This window comes from Aulonocara stuartgranti (assembly GCF_965226115.1).
Source record: "Aulonocara stuartgranti genome assembly, chromosome: 11".
Lineage (NCBI taxonomy): Eukaryota > Metazoa > Chordata > Actinopteri > Cichliformes > Cichlidae > Aulonocara > Aulonocara stuartgranti.
Genome location: NC_138947.1, coordinates 21,548,028 through 21,567,102, shown reverse-complemented (window position 1 = coordinate 21,567,102; position 19,075 = coordinate 21,548,028). Strand labels below are relative to the sequence as shown.

Genomic DNA, 19,075 nt, shown 5'->3' with positions numbered 1-19,075 from the left:
GGGAATGATGAGAGAAAGAAGCGAAATCAAGAACAGAAAAGCACCTTGGCACCGCAAGAGATGTGACTGATCCGAGGATATGTCTTTTAGAAAGCTCAGTGAAATCTAGTTTTACTTCATGTTCAGTTTGTTACGAGCATTGCAGAACCAGCCCAAGTTTAGGGATTATTTGAGACTCGTGACAGTTTTACAGGAATTTTCACATCACGTTACCACAGCCAAATGGAAAGCAATCAAGACGCTATCAATTTATTAGTTGTATTTATATTAAAAGCCTATATATAAATGTTTATGACCAAGGCATCCCTAAAAAAAGAAGCACATTGAATCGCTGTGACTAAACATGGCCGCAGCAAAAGAGCAGCAGGCACCAGCTGTGAGAAAGCAGATGTTTTCCATGTATGTCTTCCAGTAATTCAGACTCACCACTTTCGGCAGCTGCTTTACAATAGAAGTCTCCCAGTAAAACAAACAGATGCCAGCTTTAAGCACGAAGCGGTAACCTACGCTCACTGAAACGAGCTATGCGAGCCATGTGAAACCTTTAGCCTTAATGTTGCTTGTTGGTTTATTTTTGTGAAGAATACTTAACATGGCTTCCCTCTGTTGACTACGTTGGTGAGCATGTGGAGCTCTGTCTTTTCATTTCCTCGCAACTTATTAAAATCAAACAAGTTCAAGATAATAACCGGCCAAATTATTATAACTGGATCAATAAGAACATGTAAACATCAGGGCCGGTCTGGTCAATACGGTCTCTATTTGACTAAATTCTCCAAGCTCGTTCGTCTTGCAGCCACCGGTGTCACTTTCATAAAAGAAAAGCGCTACATCAATAGCCTCTGATCCTTTTTTGATTATTATTTTTGGCAGCAGTAGAAACAGAGTCGCTGTGAAAGAAACCCTTATGTTTTCACAACTGAGGACTGGAGTCCATGTTGTGGGAGTTTAACTAATGTTTTCATTTTCTGAACTTCTACTCAGACGCGACTCCAGACTAATTGGTGGCATGTCAAAGAAGTTCTCACTGGGACCGCCCTTCGTTAAAACAAATGATCAAAAAGGCCAGTTTAAACTTTACATATCAAAGCTCAACTACAACAAGTCAAATCCTCAGAAACACTAAACGAATTTGTCTGTGCTAAAACTATCTGCTAAAATTCACATTGTTTCGATTGTTAACATATTAGACATGGTATATTTCAGTATGATGGCTCTAATATACAGCCCAACCAATATAGGGTTTTTAAGACCCATACCAACACGGATATTTCGCAATCCAAAAATCTGACGTTCCAATATATCGGTCAATGGGCAGGGCAATATGGCCAAAAAATATTTATCACAATATATATTTGAAAATTTGCAATAACAATATAACTATATCGTCAATTATAATTGACGATGGTGAGACAAAAACTCCACAACTTTATTAGTGCAAAAAAATACCCATCAATTTATTTTCACTTAAACAAGCAGCTGTTTATATTAGTTTAGTTCATTAGTTAGTTCCCCCCACCGTTTGCTACTTTTGTCATAAGGCGTGCAGCGCGTTTTACCCATATTCTATAGCGATATTTCATTTTCTTATCATTGCCTAACATTTTACCAGTATTACCGTGAAAGGTGTAATATGGCCCAGCGTACTGTAACGTGCGGTGGAGATAAAGCCAGCCACGGAGGTGTGCAGGTGGACAGCAATGAGCAACAACTTGTAACTTTCCACAAGTACTTATTTATTTTACATATCAAAAATAAAACTCCCAGCTTTACGGCACGTTACTGGAGAGGACACTAGTCCACATACACGTGGAGGAATCTATTACAGAGATATAACGAAGAAGAATTTTTTTAAAAAGGGGAATGAGAGGCGCCACCATGTGGTGATACACTGTATTACAACAGCCACAGTAGCAACTGTTACAATACCATGAAACAACAACAGATTTCCCTAAAATTTTGTATTAAACGTTCAGCTAGTAGGTGTGTTTGTGGCGTTCCAAGCACCAAATGGTAACATGGAAGTAGACTATAAAAAACCTATATAAAACGTCAACACTTAGAACTATTGAAGGGTGTTTCTCTCATCTCTACTTTAGTAAATGTTGATACCAATAAATGGTAGATAACCAATATTGGCTGATAAATCAGTCATCCTTTCGTAGTGGGTTTATAATGGTACCCTTGTCCAGTTGCCAGTTCTAGCATTTATCTAGCTGGAGCTACAATTAAGCCAATCTAAACGTACAATAGATTCCCCTTTAAAATTAAAGGTTTAAAATGATTTCATCTGCTGCAAATACTAGAGTTTCATGTCTATTTACGTGCGCTCCACAGACTAAAGACAGATTTTGGGAACTCGTCACCTCACATGACCAGTAGAAGATAAGTAAGATTTCTGTCATCCAAGATTTTCTTTGGTTGACTACAACCCTAATAAACCTTTACTTAACCCTCAATAAGCCTTTATGTATAGCTCCTACATCTTTCTTTTAGCAGAAACTACTACAGATGTTTCTAGACACGTTTTGTGCAGCTGTTAGGTAAGAACATTCAATACTGTTCGAACTTATGAAAAACTCAATAAAACTCCCCTTCAATCTTTCTTAGCCCTTCACCCACACTTCTCCTTTTATAAAGTTCAAACAGAATGTATCAACCAGACACATTTTATTACAACTTGGGAGAAAAAAAATTCTTTTCTATCTGTGGTAAAAAGACAGACGTACAGACCAATCTTAAATCCTTCAACAGGAGCTTGTGGCGCCACAGGGACTCACTGGACTGGGATAAATCCTCAGTTCCATGGCCTCGGCACTGAATGAGCCTGTTCCCCCAGGGGTACATGTGCCCAACCAAGCCAGCAGACAACCAGTGAAGTGAGAAACCTTGCTCTAGAGGTAAAACCTAGTTAATTCATCTGCTATATTGAAAGTTCACCAATGCATCTACAAAAGCTGCTGCCGAATCCAAATCTAAAGTTGTCTCCTGTTTTTATTGACCCATACAGCTCACAGAATGAGACATTTGCCCTAGTCGTGACTCAGGAAGAGGAATTAAGAAGTCAAGTTGTTTGGGAGGAGTTTTCTTCCTTTGCTTGTGCCATGTTAGCCAGACAAACACATTCCTGTCTCCCTCTTGTTCTGGCAGCACTATCTCAGTTAGGCCTCCATGCTGTGCAGTCCCTCTGATGGGATTAGCTCTTAAAGACTGTGGAAAACAATTCCCTGCTCCCTTCTCAATAAGATCAAAACAAAGCATTGTTGTGTCATGTCATGCACTGATAATTCTGCCAGCTATGCACCTGCAGCAATGTTTTCTAATGCGCAAGCAGCTGATACCAGCAAAGTTCATTGTAAATAAGAGTAATGCGATAAATTAGGTGGTTCATTTGATGTAACCTTTTCGTGTTTGGATAAATCTTCCCTCTACATTGTTATTATTCACACTGGCCTGCTTCCATATCCTTTCTAAAGGGCAACAAATGGCTTCACTTATGGAGGTGGTGCAGAGGCTACAGGCATTGGGTTACCTCTGCACAATAAAAAGCTGGACTAACAACAAAGTGGCTGTCATACCACTCTTTGTTTCACATGCCAGACGCAGGCTATCCATTTCAGCAGCCATGTTTCATAAAGCAGAGGAGGGCCAGGACCCAGTGGTATCAGACTTTTAGTCCCGCCTTACAGCTTGCTCACACTGTTAATGAGAACATTAATTACATTCCACAAAAATATCTCAAAAACTGTGTTTATGTGTGTGAGAGAGAGACAAACAGTCATGCATCTTCCGTTTTAGAGGCGCTGGTGTTAGGCAAACACATCGGAACATTGCTTAAATACCTCAGGGAGGTGTACAGCAAAACATTACCATTTTCTAATTAGGTTGAGACAAATTCTATAAAGTTTGAATGGGCATAGAAGAAAGATAAAGCGGGAAGGTGGAGTGCTGCACACTGTGGGTAAACAAAGCAATCTGCAGTAAAGCCTATTAGCGCAGGGCAAGGGATCTCAGTATCAACAGGGTTCCTTTGTCAGTCGTCTCACTGTCACATGATAGCAGTGCTAAGAAGGGTAATACCCATATTAACCACTATTCTCCTAATGCTTTTTCTCCTGTCTCCTGTGATCAGCCTGCTTCTAGCAATAATCCCGAACTAAGCTGATTCTTAATTACCCTGGCTGTCCGAACAGACAAAGGCCAGGGCCGACCTGCTCTGAGGTCTCTGACACACTGTGCACTCCGGCTACTCTATAAACACAGAATGGCTACAAAGCCCGTTCCTATAGCAAAGCCTGGCTTTTTGATCTTTGCTGTGCAATGCATTTATCATCACAACAGTGTGTCCTAAGAACGGTATGCTAATTTTTTTCATTAGCATTTTCACTCCGTGGAAGAATAAAACAAACAAAAGCGCCATAATAATCCACAAGGCTGTGATTTATGGAAGTTCAAAATGGCCAAAGGAGTTCAGCAAATATTTAAATATAATCAGGTGGGAACAATCACCACTCTGGCTCTGCCACATACGCAAAACACACACGTGGCCAGCGCGCATGCAAACAGCCACACACTGAAGGGCCAAGCAATAATTACAATCTTCTGTTTGTGGTTTAGAATTAAGCTCTTTGTTAACGACACCCCGTGGGCTCACTGGGCATTCTTGCATATTTTTTTGGCTTTTGTGCTAATGTGAGACACGCAAACGGTGCTCTGCCTTTGGCTGCGGTAGGTCCAGGCTATTTGAAAATACCATGAAAGCATTCCATCCATATTAGCCCTTCCAGGTCCTTCGCTAGACGTCTGCCATTCATATCAAAATGCCAAAACCAACAATAAAAGCGCTGAATTCTGGATCCACAGGGCATGCACGGGCCCTGTGAGTCGGCGCCTTTGCAGCAGCTCACTTCACAGGGATGCAGTCAGTCGTTTTCTACCATTGAAGTATATTTTAGAAACTCAAATATTATATAATAGCAATCTATAAACTATAGCATAATGTTATATAAATCTCCAATTTGATTCAGTGACTCTTCCACGTTACTTCTAATGGCACCCTCTATTCTAAAAAAAAAAGAACAACAGGAAATTCAATTCTTCTACTGTATGACAGACAAGCATTTCTGCAGATATCAAGTGTACAGAATGGCACTGTCATGCCATTGCCCACTTCAGCCTATCAATAAGTTCCTCTTCTCATGGGGCAATTACCTTCCCACTGCCCGCCTCATGTCAGTTGGCACACAAGTCAGACAGCAAGCACAGGTACAAACAAAGGCTTTTCAAACCACTCGATGAGCCGTGTCTCAGGAACATCGGGCAGCTAAGAAATCACTTGCCCGGGAGGACCCTGGAAGGCCCTCTGCAGCGGTCCTGAGAGCCCTGAGGGCACGTTTGCCAGGGCTACCCTACTTGGAATTCAGGTAAGAAGATGACCAGCTTTTTTATATGTCTGCATAAAAAGACCTAAACATCAAAGCACTGTGCAGACATTAATCTTGCACCTATTTCTGAGCAACACAATAGGAGCACCGCAAACTGAGGATAAAGGGCAAATATTTTCTTGGTCAGGAGCTCTCTCTCTCTCTCTTCATTAGTGTCCTTGAAGAAGTGACTCGCATGCTGTCTTAATGCACTGGATAGCAAATACAGATCATGTTTTTGCCTTTGGGCAATTATACCATCCTGCCACAGAAAATGAATAATAGATAATGTTTTCTATGAATTGGCTGCTAATGAATGGTTTGAATGTGCACACTGCAGATCAGGCCACACGGAAAATGGTAGAGAGGCAAATCCTGAACTTGCTCATGAAACTATAGAAGCCTATCAGATAAGGTGCAAAAGACTTATACATATATATATTTGGGTTGTCACAATCCCTTGAGCAACTGCTGAAAAAGCGGCGTGTCAAAGTGAGAAGTATTGTGACGGGAGGTCATGTAGGATCGAAAGGAGAGTTTCAAGAGGAAGAAGACAATAGGCTGACTGTGACAAGCTGTGTTTGAGAAATCAATACCCTCTGCTTTTGCTCTGTCTCACTTCAACACCTAAGTCAGAACAAAGCTTTCAAGGCTGGCCGAGTTCCCAAACTCTCTTTACTAACACCACTTGACAAAAGCTTTTCAACCCATCGAGCGGTTAGAAGCCGACACATCTGCTAGCGTATCACAGCACGTTGCCATATTCTGCAGACTCACTGCATTTGTTTAAATTCAAAACTGAAACTGGTACTCACACCCGCAGTCCAGAGGAGAACGAGGACTGCATGAACTCTACAAAAATAAGAAAAATTACGAATCTGGAGGAGTAGCGTGCAACGTTCCTCACATGGACCTATGATGAAACTGCAAGCAACAGCCACATTAGTGATAAAACCATCCAACCCCAGTTTGGGTGTATTTTCACTTCAACTAGAATTTCTAATAGTTATTTAATTTAAACTCCTCAAAAAGAACCCTTAACATTTTTTCTCACTCCAGCCTATAAAGGCTCGGTCACAGGTCAGTGCACTGTGTACAGTTAACTCATTTCTCTGTGTGCAGGGTTAATGTTAGGACAGAGAGTATTTGAACCAAAGCAGGTTTTTTCTTTGTCCTTAACACTAACCCAATAGTTTTGGTTCTCAAAACCTAACTAAGCACAATAAAAAATGAAATTATCCCTTAATCCAGACTCTTTTCAGCCCAAGGACAAAAACTGCTGTATAAATATTATATTTCCACTTTAAATGGCTCATTTAAAAAAAAAAAACTACTTCAGTATGAACTATAAATATCAAATATTAATTATAGTTTTTAGATTTTGACCCTTTAAAGAAGAGGGACTCTAGCTGAGGTGGAGCTACATGCATGCTCCTACATGGTGCTGCCAGCTCTTCTCTTTCTGTCCATGCAAAAGTCACACTGCCCTTATATTTGCTGATGAGACAGGTTGGGAGCAGCACCCTGCAGATTTGAATTGATTTATTATTTGGCCTGTAAACACAAAATGCACATCTCTACATGAGTATGCAGTTCCTCTGTGATTCCACTGGGATCAAACCTCTGGCTGCTGGGACGTAGCAGAGCCTTGCACTCTATGTGGAAGACAAAAATATGGGGATGACCAAAACGTTGAGAAGTCCATCCTTTCACTGCTTCAACCGTCTCTTCTCCACCCACCCTCCAATCAGATGATTTAGAGTTGGACTCCAGCTGGTCTGTTTCCACCTCTGAAGCCTCCTCCATGTCAACCTGAGAGTCCTCAGAGGAGGATGAGGTGCCATCTTTCCAGAGCCTCCTGTGTGCTGTAAAGTCTTGCCACCTCCAAAATGACTGCTCCTGCACTCCTGCTCATACTTCTTACCATGGCTGCTGTGTAGCTGCACAAACTCCTCGAGCAAGAACCAAAATAAAGTCCAGTTTTGTTTTGGTTCTGGCTGCTGAGATATCTTTAAAGCTCTGAAAGATTACCTATGGCTTATAATTATTGAATTAGTTTATAACACAGTGAGGCCTTTAAAGAGAAAAGACTAGAAGGTGGACATCACGCGCACACACACACGTGTCATTTATCATGGGTATGTTTGTGTCACATTAACCATGTCTTGAGCTTAAGGGAGCAGCAGCTTTGTCTGGTTGTTTGCACATGTGCATTGTGGATAAACCTCTGGTCTTTGACAGGAGCCCGATAGGAGACTAGCTTACTAGACAAGCTGCCACTGGCTCTGCTTTCACAGCTACCTTTGCAGGAAAGTTAAACAGGTGGAGGTTCCCCCTAGCATCTATGACAAATCACCTGTTTCAACAAATTCACTTTGTTTACCACCGCGTTTCGTTTTCGTTACCTTCCCCCAAGTTGTGCTTTAGCGTTTGCATGTGTGTCATTCTGTCTGTGAATAAGATAGCGTAAACATTTTTGAGTGATCAGAATATAAAACTGTGTAGGGGGTGGAGGGTAACGTCGTGTTAACAAACCATTACAATTTGGCTTACACCCACCAAGATCTTCAAGGTAAACTTAATTATTTGTTGGTCAAAAATTGACAAAAAAACCTTAGAAACTATGATTCTGTGGTGCGATGTGTACGCTCAAAATATATAAAGTAGTGTATAAAGACTTAAAATATCATGTTACATTTGACCTCTGACCTCTTCTTTAAGGTCACTAGATGGATCTATATGGAGCCATTTAAAATGACTGATAAAAACATGTTGGAGGGGGATACTTTGAGTATAGTTCATTCATTTTATTGTGACTTTGTTGTGCAATTCCACTAATATTTTTAATACTCCTAAAAGGCGTAGTACTTTTTTAGGCCTATTAGAACTATTTTTAATAGCTGTTTCTTTTTTTAGAAATATATATACACGTCACAGGACAATCATACTACGAATGTCTCATCATCTAATACTGATTCAGCACTAAACTAGATCTTATTTATATGTCAGCAACTTTGAAAAAATATCAGTATTTTAAGCCCCAGAATTGGTTGGTTAGTCAACATCATCACATGTTAATTGTATCTTAAATCAAGAGCTCTGTGCTGGGCCCTAAATTATTCATATTATATATAAATGACATATGTAGTGTTTCCAAACTGTTAAAATGTGTATTGTTTGCTGATGATACCACTCTGTATTGCTCAGGTAAAAACCTAGAACAGCTTCTGACTACAGCGGAAAAGGAGTTAAATATATTAAAAAACTGGTTTGATGTAAATAAGTTATCGTTAAATATAAAGAAAACAAAATTGATTATTTTTGGCATTAGACAAATGAAAAATGTGTCTAAAATCAGGGTTAATGGAATTGAAATTGAAAGAGTGTACGAAAATAAATTTCTTGGAGTGATGATTGATGATAAGCTGAGATGGAAGTCTCATATAAACCACGTGAAAACAAAAATGTCAAAAACCATTGCTATTCTCTATAAAACAAAGCATGTCCTGAACAAAAAAATCATTAAACACACTTTATTGTACTCTGTTGCTTCCATATATGACTTATTGTCTGGAGATATGGGGTAATGCATATAAAACGAACACTCTTCCTATTTTCAAATTACAAAAAAGAGCTATAAGAATTATAAACCAATCAAACTATATAGAACCAACTAACATTTTGTTTATTAATCTGAATACCCTGAAATTTTATGATTTAGTTGAATATAAAATGGCACAGATAATGTATAAAGCACAAAATAACTTGCTTTGCCGCAGTACTCAGAAGCTGTTCAAAGTCAGAGAGAGTCAATATGACTTAAGGGGAACAGATTTCTTTAAAAAAACAAAACAAGATAAGGACAAATATAAAGCAGAGATGTGTTTCTGTTAGAGGAGTTAACCTGTGGAATAGTTATGACAGTGATTTAAAAAGGTGTGGTTCATTTTCCTTGTTTAAAAACATGTTTAAAAATAGAGTATTAGAAAAATATATAAATCAAGAATGAAAAGAGCAAAAATAATAATACTGAAACTCTTGATTTTTTGCTTTGATGTAGTTACTTATCTAAGGTGGAAGGGTTTTTTTGGGTTTTTTTGTTTGTTTGTTTGTTTGTTTGTTTGTTTGTTTGTTTGTTTGTTTGTTTGTTTGTTTTTGCTTTGTTTTATTCTTTGCTTGGAGCCCTGTGTACAGGAGCTGCATGCAAAAAGATCTTTTGTTAAAAGGGTTGGCGTAATAAGTAAATGCTTCAGCCAATACCTTTTGATTAGCCTTGTCTCGTGCTTTCTTGCTTTGTGGTAATCTTTATTCTGTCTTCACTGAGATATTTGAATGCTAATCAATAAATCAATAAATCAAAATCAAATCAAAAGTACTGTAAACTTGTTATATGACATCAACAGGTTCAAAATCCCTCCGCTAAGTGACTTCCTGCCAGCTGGCACCTGTACTACCGCAGCTGCCATGACCTACCCATAACCCACCAGCAGTGGCAGCTGTCACAGCTGAGTGTCACCCCGTGCCATGAGACTGTGCTGCAGGGAATCTTCAATCATGTAATGCAGAAGCTATAACTGAGAAGTTATTGCCTTTTTTTAAAAGATCTCAGTTTTAGTTATAGATTTCATGCAGGGCGAGCCTTGAATGCTGCGCTCTTTTAAATCAGCACAGTAGACATTATCCACGCTCTGTTACACTTTAACGCTCTTCAATTTCCACTGTGCTAATAAAGTTTATATGAAAGATTGTCAGTCTAATAAGTGTGGGATGCATCAGGGTGATAAGTGTTCAGGTTCATCCCTGGGTCTGCGTGAGGATATTTCTTTGCTGGAAGGAACTGGTCAAACCAGAAATACCACTTCCCTGCCTCCCCTTGAGAGCAGGTCTCATGGCACAAAGGCAACTAAATTCTGCATCTATTACAGGGAGAAAAATGTCCTGAAGAGAGTGTTTTGACTTTTAGAGGAGTGTCAGGGGCTCATATTTCGCTGACTGTTTCATATGCAAAGGACTAAAAAAGAAGCCGAACAATAGGTCAGATCTCGACTCCACAATCCCGTCCTAATTCTGAACTTTGATTCCAGCAGCATTTGTTACACACCGCATACACCAACTCAGAGGGCCTGAAGATTCTGGCAGGAAATTTTGTTGACACAGAGAAAGGTAAAGAACTGAAACACGGCCAGCGGGCTAATTTTAAACTGCTCAGGAGGCTTTCTTTTCTCTGGGCAGGGGGATAAGGAGCGGCACTTGCAGCATCAGTCTTGCAGACCCAATTTCTGCAGTTGGGAAGGCACTGCCTTGGGGAGGAAAACACTGGGACTGAAACGGCTGCAAACTCAGAGCCCTGGTTATTTCCTTGTCGGCTAATTACACACCTGCATGTGCATGCACTCGAGCTATTCACTTTTCTTATTCAGGCTATAAACTCTTGCCAATCTGTGTTCAATGATAATATTCCATGTCCGTTACTCAAGTGAAACATGTGCTTTTAAGTGATAATGAGCATGTCAGCTATTTTAATTCAGACCAGTACATCGACTACATATTTTATAGCTTCCCTTTATGATCCAGTATGCAGCTTCCCTGTGAAACAAAAGCTCACTATTTCCTGTTTAAAAGCATTTCGGCTTTTACCTCTTTCTTGTATGCTACGCATACGGCTAACATTACTCCGCTCTTTGTAGGTACTTACGTAATGCAGGTCCTCGCTGACTGACCAGCTAATTCCCACTCCTACATCAAACTTGCAGGCCACTGGCGCTATGCCACTTTGATCAAATTTAAGTAAAATGGACTTCCCAGAGTTTGAAAGATCAATACCACATTAATAACAACTGGCAGAGGGAGCAAAGAGACCCGCACTCCGGCTGTAGAGTGGAAAGGAAGAGACAGGCCGAGGCAGGCGACTGACTGTAAATCTCTCAACTCTTGGCATCTCTTCCAGGGTGTTGGAAGGTGTCACAGTAACCCCGAAGAGCTCACCGTGGCAGCAGCTCAAGCCCATGCTAGCATCAGTGTCATGGCAAGTTCAGTCACTCAGCAACACAGGACCCTGCTGCATGTCAAAGCTTCAGCGTGTGATTTCGTGGTCTTACAAGCAGAGACGGAGGTGATGTTAACATGCACACATATGAAAATGACAGGGGACCACACATACACATGCAATTTTCATCAATATGCTAAAACATTCATAGCGTACGTCACAGAGTGCGGTTTTCAAATTAAAAAAAAAAAGAATGAGCGGGCTATGAATCTATGCAAAGAACTAGAATACATTTAAATTGAATTTGAAGAGCCTCAGCGATCACAGCTCAGAAATCCACAAGAAGCCAAGCCTTCGGCCAAACGTGCAACTCAATTATTTAAAAAAATGTCTAAAATGTAGTGCGGTGTAAATAAAAACAGAATGCGAGGATCTGCTAATCATTTAAACCCTACATTTAAGTGTACACAGCAAGTGGCACATGACTATCAGCTGTACATTTTCAATTTGATGCCAGCAACGTGCTCCAAAAGAAAGTCTGGACAGGGGCATGTTTACCTCTGTGTTGCATCACCTCTTCTTTTAACAACACTCTGCAAGCAAGAAGGCAAGAAAGGAAAAGGTTTCCCATTCCTGCTTGATGTGAGCACCTCAACAGTTCATGGCCTCTTTTTCATACGTTTGCTGTAGAATAGCAGCGCGCAAGTATTGAATACAAATATGATCTGGAGAGCAGATGCCATGCTAATTTCTCTAGTGTCTCGTTGCTTTACGTTTCACGGTCGTTTATTCTTTTCTAAAGGAGAAAATCTGTTTTTGGATTTCCCACTTGTTGTTTCTCAGGACTCCCGTGGCCTGATTCCTGGCCCCTTCATAATACACTTACAATAAGAGACCTCGACAGGATAATAAGTGTCATGTATAATTATCTCCAATCTGCCAGGTTTCCCTCCCAGTGGTTCCTTTCAGCACTTTGTGCTGGCCGGCGAGACCAGATACAAAGCAGTGAGGGCACACAGAGAAAGGCAAGGCTAAATGGCACAGGAGACACACACACACGCGCGCACAGCGGAAGCAAACCTGCCTTTGGGCTTTGCCCTGTTCTCAAAGACAACGACCTGCTCTTTCTCTGCCTCTAAAACATGACTCCCAACCAGTGCTTGACCTTTCTGAAGAGCAAACAATCCTCTGCCTGAGTAGGCCACAACTCACAGAGCTCTTCAACAGACAGGGGAGAGAAAAAAACTAAGTTGGGACTGATTTAGAAACAGAACACTAGCATGTGATAATTAAAAAGAGAACAGGAAAAACGCTTAGCAGGATTAATTAAGCACAACAATCACAAGATGTGCGTGAGCCGCAGCCTGGCATAGGAGAAGACTAATAAATGCCTGCACACTCAGCAGAGCACCGAGATGGGGAAGATGCATGGGAAAGACATGAGAGATTAGCCCAGATGAAGACGGAGCAGGCCCCAGACCGGACACATGCCTTCACTGATGAGGCGTACCAATCATGGCACTTGGCATGAAGCAGAGCTCCTTGAGTACACACGGTAGATGGATACGTTTCATCTTCCAGCCTTGTGAGATGAGTAAGCAGATCGTGGCCTGGCTCTCTTCCACGTAGCCCCACATTACAATAGATGAGAAACAGGAGAGACAGGCTGGAGAGCAGAGGGCTTCTCTCATAAGCAGCCTGTTTAATCAGACACACGCACACGTGCAAGCCGAAGGCAGAATGGCCGGCATGCACGAGCTTTGCAAATGTCCTGCTGTGGCCTCAGCAGAAAAACAAAACACCCCAACAATCTATCTGAATGAATCCCTCTGTCGCTCTCATCTTCTCCCTCTCTGAAATTCTTTCCCCACCGTCCTCCCGCTTCAATCCCTTCCCTCACAGTTGCAAAGTTTTCCATCTGCTCTCTGAATTACTGCCCCTGATCCCACAAAGATGGAAATCAACCAGTCATTTCAGGAGTCTGATTTAGGCCCAATCCTTACTGCCCGTTCGTATTCCATCCGCAGATGGTGGCCTGGCTCCTGCAGGGAACACTTCCACTTGGTGGATTTACTGCAATTCTGTGGTGCGAGGCAACATTTTCTACATGATGGGTATTTTTTTTTCTTTCTCCAGCAATAATTCACAAATGCATCAGAGGGTCTTTTTTTTCCTCGCCATTCAGTCAGAAGCTTATTACAGTGAGCACGTCTAATGGACTCTCAAGAACCAATATGTAACAGCTACAAATAGGCGCCGGGAGATGAATAATGCTACAATAATAACCTTTTGCAATAAAGAAAATAGTCAAATTGGCACAGCATAAACATTTAAATAGCCTGGGAACACTTCTTTTGAAATAATATAGCGACTGAATTATTTTAGCCACATCTATACCGTTTTATTGTTGTCTGTTTGGTACATGTATCAATACATCTGCTAATGCTTGTATAGGTGTGTGTTAACTTTTTAGTTAGTCAGCTTACTATGATGCATGATTAAGTTACATTACTGTTTTTTTTTCTTAAAATTATGTAAAAGACGATCTGATTATCATTGCAGCTCCATCCCCTCTATGCTTCTAAGTGCAGGTGTTTCCATATTACACATCCCAGGATCGGTGCTTTTGTTTATGCAGTGTAAACCCGAGGCCCCGAGGTGTTATTCATCCCATGCCATGCTTAAGCTAGACAGTCTGGGCTCCGCGGCCCTTTTCATCTTGATCTAAGCGTTAGCTTATTCAGGGAAATAAGCAAAAAAAAGGATATTCTGCCTTAACTTTAGATCAAACTGGGAAATGAGTCATGAGACGCGGGATAATTACACCACTCAGTTGACAACATTCAGTGCTAATAGAGGAGACAGATGGTAAGTGAACATTCGTTCTATTCCCTTAAGAGACAACAGGGGAGTGAAAGTGGCAGTTTGAGCTCCATAGGATGGAGGAAACGCGCTCATATAGCTGTACAACTGGAACGTCGACCGTCTACATGACGGGCTCTTTATGCGAATTTGATGCAAATGCCGTGCTTTTCTTTATTTTTAATCACACACACTGCAGTGAGTCCAGTGCAGCAGATAGAGATAATAATCATTTCACTTGACGGCCTGCATTGACCCAAAGCACAAGCAAGAAAGGGTTATGGCTTGAAAGATATGGATCGGAAGAGGTGAAAGGGGCAAGAAAATGAAAAGAGAAGTGAGCCCTAATTGTTCTAAAGACGTGGTCCTCGCCCAATCACAGCAAAAGAGACTCTCTAAAGATTGTGAGATTCAAAGCTGCATTTATGCGTGCTCCCTAACTTCGCCTCCCACAGGATTCAGGTAGGTGGAGGAGCCATGAGGGGAAGTCAAGCCAGGGGAGAGGAGGAGGAGGAGTGGCATCAGTCACGTAGAAGAGAAGCTGCAAAAACTGGCAACTAAACTGTTACCTATTAGCAGCTAATGGGAAGGTGGAAGACGTCAAGGACTTGCAACACTCCAGTTAACAAACTTTAAAAAAAAAAGAAAAAGGAACGACAGCATGTACATTTTTGTTGACAGACTCCCTCACACAGCGTTGCGTAGTGAAGCGTTGCTGTTCCATTCAGCTCTTTTAATTACCTGTGTGTGATTTAATCCTTCATATGTCTCAGCCCATTCCTCTTAATGATGTGCTCCATTCAGCTCTCCACAAAACATATTATGCTTGGTTTGTTGGGGGGGAGGTTTTTTATTTTTTTTAGTGCTGTTTTTGTTGCTGCTGCTTCTTTCACTTACACAGAGCATCAGTGGCTTCTCCCTTGTCTCGTGAACCACTAAGCAGGGCAAGAAAGAAATGCAAATCCTGGCAAAAGTAATAATGGAAAACATCAAGCCAATTTCCTTCCGCAGGTGACAAGCGCTGTGGTGCATATTTATACAGTCTGCCGTGTAAATGATATCCATGTTAACGCCTTATTAGCCTTATTAGGTTTAATGCACAATGTGCATATGCATGTGTGTGCATTAATTCAAACAGGCCCAAGCCGTTTCAGGCACTGAGAAAAAAAAAATTAATCCAGAACACCTGAGTTTATACCTGTATCTGAATAAATGTTTAATTCCTTAATATGACATTTATTCTCATTGCTTTTTTTCTTTCTCCTTCCACCTTTCAAATGAGGCAGTTTTTTTCCCCATTTCTTTTCTAAAGATTTCATTTATAAGGTATAATCCAATCTCAAGAATAAACTAGAGGAAAAAGTCAGACACTGCATCCTATTCATGTGAGAAAAAAATCCTCAGTCTCCCAATCCAGCCTGGCAATAGACGAATAGACTTCTTCCAACAATAAAATCAGCCTCTAAAATGTTCTCTTTTTTGTAACGTGTCAGTTTTGAAATTAAGAGCCGCTTGGTGAGCTTTCTGCAGCCAGACAGCCCACCTCGTCCAAGGAGAAACAGGAGCATCTCACCACCTTGAGATAAAAATGTGGCATCTGTGAGAAAGACTCATCTAATCCCAGAGTGCACGCGACAATTAACCAGTAATCACAGCAGTGTCACATTCAAACTTTTTAAAGAGTCTCCGACTCCCCCTGTTTAAACCGACGCCGGTGTGGTTTTGGTTTTTGACGGGGGGGTCTGGATGTCATCAAGGATTGGGTCAAGGCTGTGGGGATATGAGAGACTCGTGCACACATGCTCTGCGGGGATCTCTGATTTTATTTTTCGTTTTTAAGGAAATGAACTGATGTCTAACTTTGGATCGCAGACACCGTTCAGGCTACCTGGCGCCTTTAAATGGGGCTTGGGCGATAACAGAAAGCAGAAGCGGCGCAGCGCAAAAGGGCTGTGCTGTTTAGGGAAATGGAAGCTTTTTCCCCCCCGACCCAGAGCACCCATTCGCAGTCATCCTAACCACCAACCTTTGTTTTTTTTCTTCCTTTTATTAACCTTGGAAACTTGAAGCTTCAGTTTATAAAAGTTATTGCTCGTAGCTTCTGCTGGGAGGACATCGTCCCACGGTAAGTCGTGGAAAGGGGCAGAAAGGCGCAGATAAACGCAGCAGCGTGTTTTGGAGGAACAGGAGCACAAAAGTTGGCACCTCCACCAGATTCGCTCCGCTTTTTCTTTCAGTGGACTTTCATCCGCATGGTAAAACTTCCCAAACGTGTCCACGAGATCGAGATGAACGTGTGCCTTACCTGTTGGCCCCTCGATGCCATCGGCGTAGATCTGAACAGTCAAAATTAAGAGAAAGGCGCAGGTGTTCATCGTGTAGATGATTTAGTCCACTTTAAATGTGCAGAAGAAATCATTTCATTTACTTGGTGCGATCCGGCAGCGCAGGCAGAGCGGAGCCCATTTAGTCCCCCCCCCCAAAAAAATCTGACTGAGTGGAGTTTCGGAGACACTGAAGCAGACAGGGCAGAGCTAGTTCTGCAAACTGACGTCAGGGTAAACATTTCAGGGGAGAGATTTCTTTCTCAAGCCCACTTTCAGTCCCAGCCTCCACTTCGCCCTCCGCGGGATTCAGAGTATGAGCCGGGCGCCTCCAAGCGGTCAGATCTATCAATGGCACCGAGGTGCTCAAACGTCGGCGAAGCAAAACCCCACAATGTGAGAGATTGTGTGTCTCTATACCTGTATGTTTGTGAGAACCCTTTAGTTGGCAATCACTTTTTTGCGACTCTTTTATTTGACCTCACTGCCTCAAAGTGCTATCTCATGTGTAAAAGTAGATTGTAAGATTTAAAGAAAGGTTAGTCACGCTGCTTTAAGAGGTCCAGGCACAGAGATTAGATTTGGCTCAGACAGTGAGATACTTTTCATATATTTAATGTTAAGGAGAAGCTCTCTAATCTTCCCTGGCCAGAGGCTCCAAACACAGGTACAGGAGTCTGATAACAATGCCTACAGGCGGAGGAATAGCCTACTTATTGTTCCAGCTAAAGCTACATCACTGCACACAGTTGAGAATTAAAACTAAACATTTTAATTTCACTCCTGTTTAAATATGCTAAATCATGTTTTAAAATCATATCAGCAACCTGAGGACTAATGAATCAAGTAATGCACAAACTATCCTGGAAAAAAAGATTTTTTTTGTCATGTTAGCGACTGTTTTACAGCTGAGGTAAGACGTATACTCACACAAGACAGACAGGTAAGCATGCCTTCACGCCTACCCATGACAGGTGCAAAGCATATCTCTCCATAAATTATGTGGTCTGTCATGTTGTGTGCATTGAATTTGCATTTAATGAGACTACATTTTCTCTCCAACCCCAGCTGGCTGTGTTTGTTGGAGTCCACCTGATATAATGGACGGCAGAAATCGGGTATCATGCAGAGTGAAATATAAAACACAGATGGAGCGACTACATGGAAAGAGGTAATAACCCCACCGTGACTTTGATACATATAAATGCATATCTGGTTGTCTTGCTTGTCCTGTCTGGTGTGTGTGAAAACACAAGTTGTGTATTTGAATATGAATTCCTGGATATTCTTTCCATCCAGCAACGTGTGCACTTGTATTTGATTACAGCTTTTTTCTTCCCAGCCTAAACGTCTTGCGTAAGTGCTGATGTGACAGTCGCTCTTGCTCAGGTTAAAAGCTGACACGTTTAGCTGCTGCTCCAGGACCCCCAATTTGATCAAGATGCCATTAAGCAGGCTAATCATCATTCATTTTGCTGCGATGTGTGAGCACTAAGGCCGTGGATTAAATTAAAGGTGGCCACAGAGATGCATCTAAGTCCAAACATGAGAGCACATTGCAGACTTTAATGCCGTTAGCCCGGAATGACAGATGAATGATACGACGCTCAGCCGATTACTTAATTTAACCAAAGGAGCACAATATATGTCAGGCTAACAATTCTAATTACACCTGCGTGATGCACAGCAGAGCTTTTCTTCCAAGTATTCGAGCCACAGAGCAGCAATTTATATAAACAAGCTCAGAATTCTCCATTATAGTTTAATTTGTGTTAAACTTAATAGAATGTTGCAAAATACTGTTCGAATAATCCAACAGCAGGACAGGTGTCAGCGGAGATGCTGAGAACCGCACTACGATGAAAGTCATTTTATCAGCTGCCACTCACGTTGCCTCACAAACAACTACATCTGCCCAGGCAGTGTTGTGCATGAATTGATAATAACATATCATCAGAGTTCTGAGAGAAGCTGTCAAAGGCAAATCATCAGCGTCTATCACGCGGCCTCGGCATGCAGCTCGAAAAGCAAACAAACAGCGAAACGCAACGGGGAGGCAAACATGAGAAGGCTACTGTACTTCACTGTGTGTGGCCTAAAACGCTGAAGATCGGTCAGTCAAACCGGCGATACCTTAAAAAACAGGACAATTTCCACCAGCTGTCAAAAAGAAACTGCAAGTCCAACACAGTGATCAGGGAACTCACAGCAGCAGTGTTTCCTCCTCTGCAGGCTGATAAGCTGTTCAAATACACTCGTTTCTGTTGTGAGGAGGTCAGTAAGGTAACAGGTGTCCGCGTGAGACGTTAGAACAATCTGACTGTGAGAAGTAATGAGATGAATGAAGCCGCTGAGATTAAAACAGCAGGGAAACTTTGAATAAACAATGACCTCTGTGCGCAATTTATTGGCTTCCTGCCTGTACGGTCAGTAGATTAACCACCAACGTTTTCCAATTTCCATCAACGCCCTGACTTTAA

The 19,075-nt window shown here is 41.5% G+C and overlaps 2 protein-coding genes across 5 annotated transcripts in view; one reads left to right on the top strand and one right to left on the bottom strand.

Moving 5' to 3' along the window:
* ptprub (protein tyrosine phosphatase receptor type Ub) overlaps window positions 1–16,887 on the bottom strand; it is a 192,438-nt gene extending 175,551 nt beyond the window's left edge. For 2 of the 4 annotated variants that reach the window (XM_082551136.1, XM_082551137.1), the window contains exon 1: window positions 16,577–16,885. In XM_082551136.1, coding sequence (XP_082407262.1) covers window positions 16,577–16,646 — 70 coding nt within the window. In that variant the 5' untranslated portion in view covers window positions 16,647–16,885. Of the gene's footprint in view, window positions 1–16,576 lie in introns of all 4 variants that reach the window. The other 2 variants (XM_082551134.1, XM_082551135.1) reach the window with 2 other exon arrangements.
* Window positions 1–19,075, top strand: part of LOC309716991 (sialic acid-binding Ig-like lectin 10) — a 155,973-nt gene that overhangs the window by 74,170 nt on the left and 62,728 nt on the right. The window lies entirely within an intron of this gene.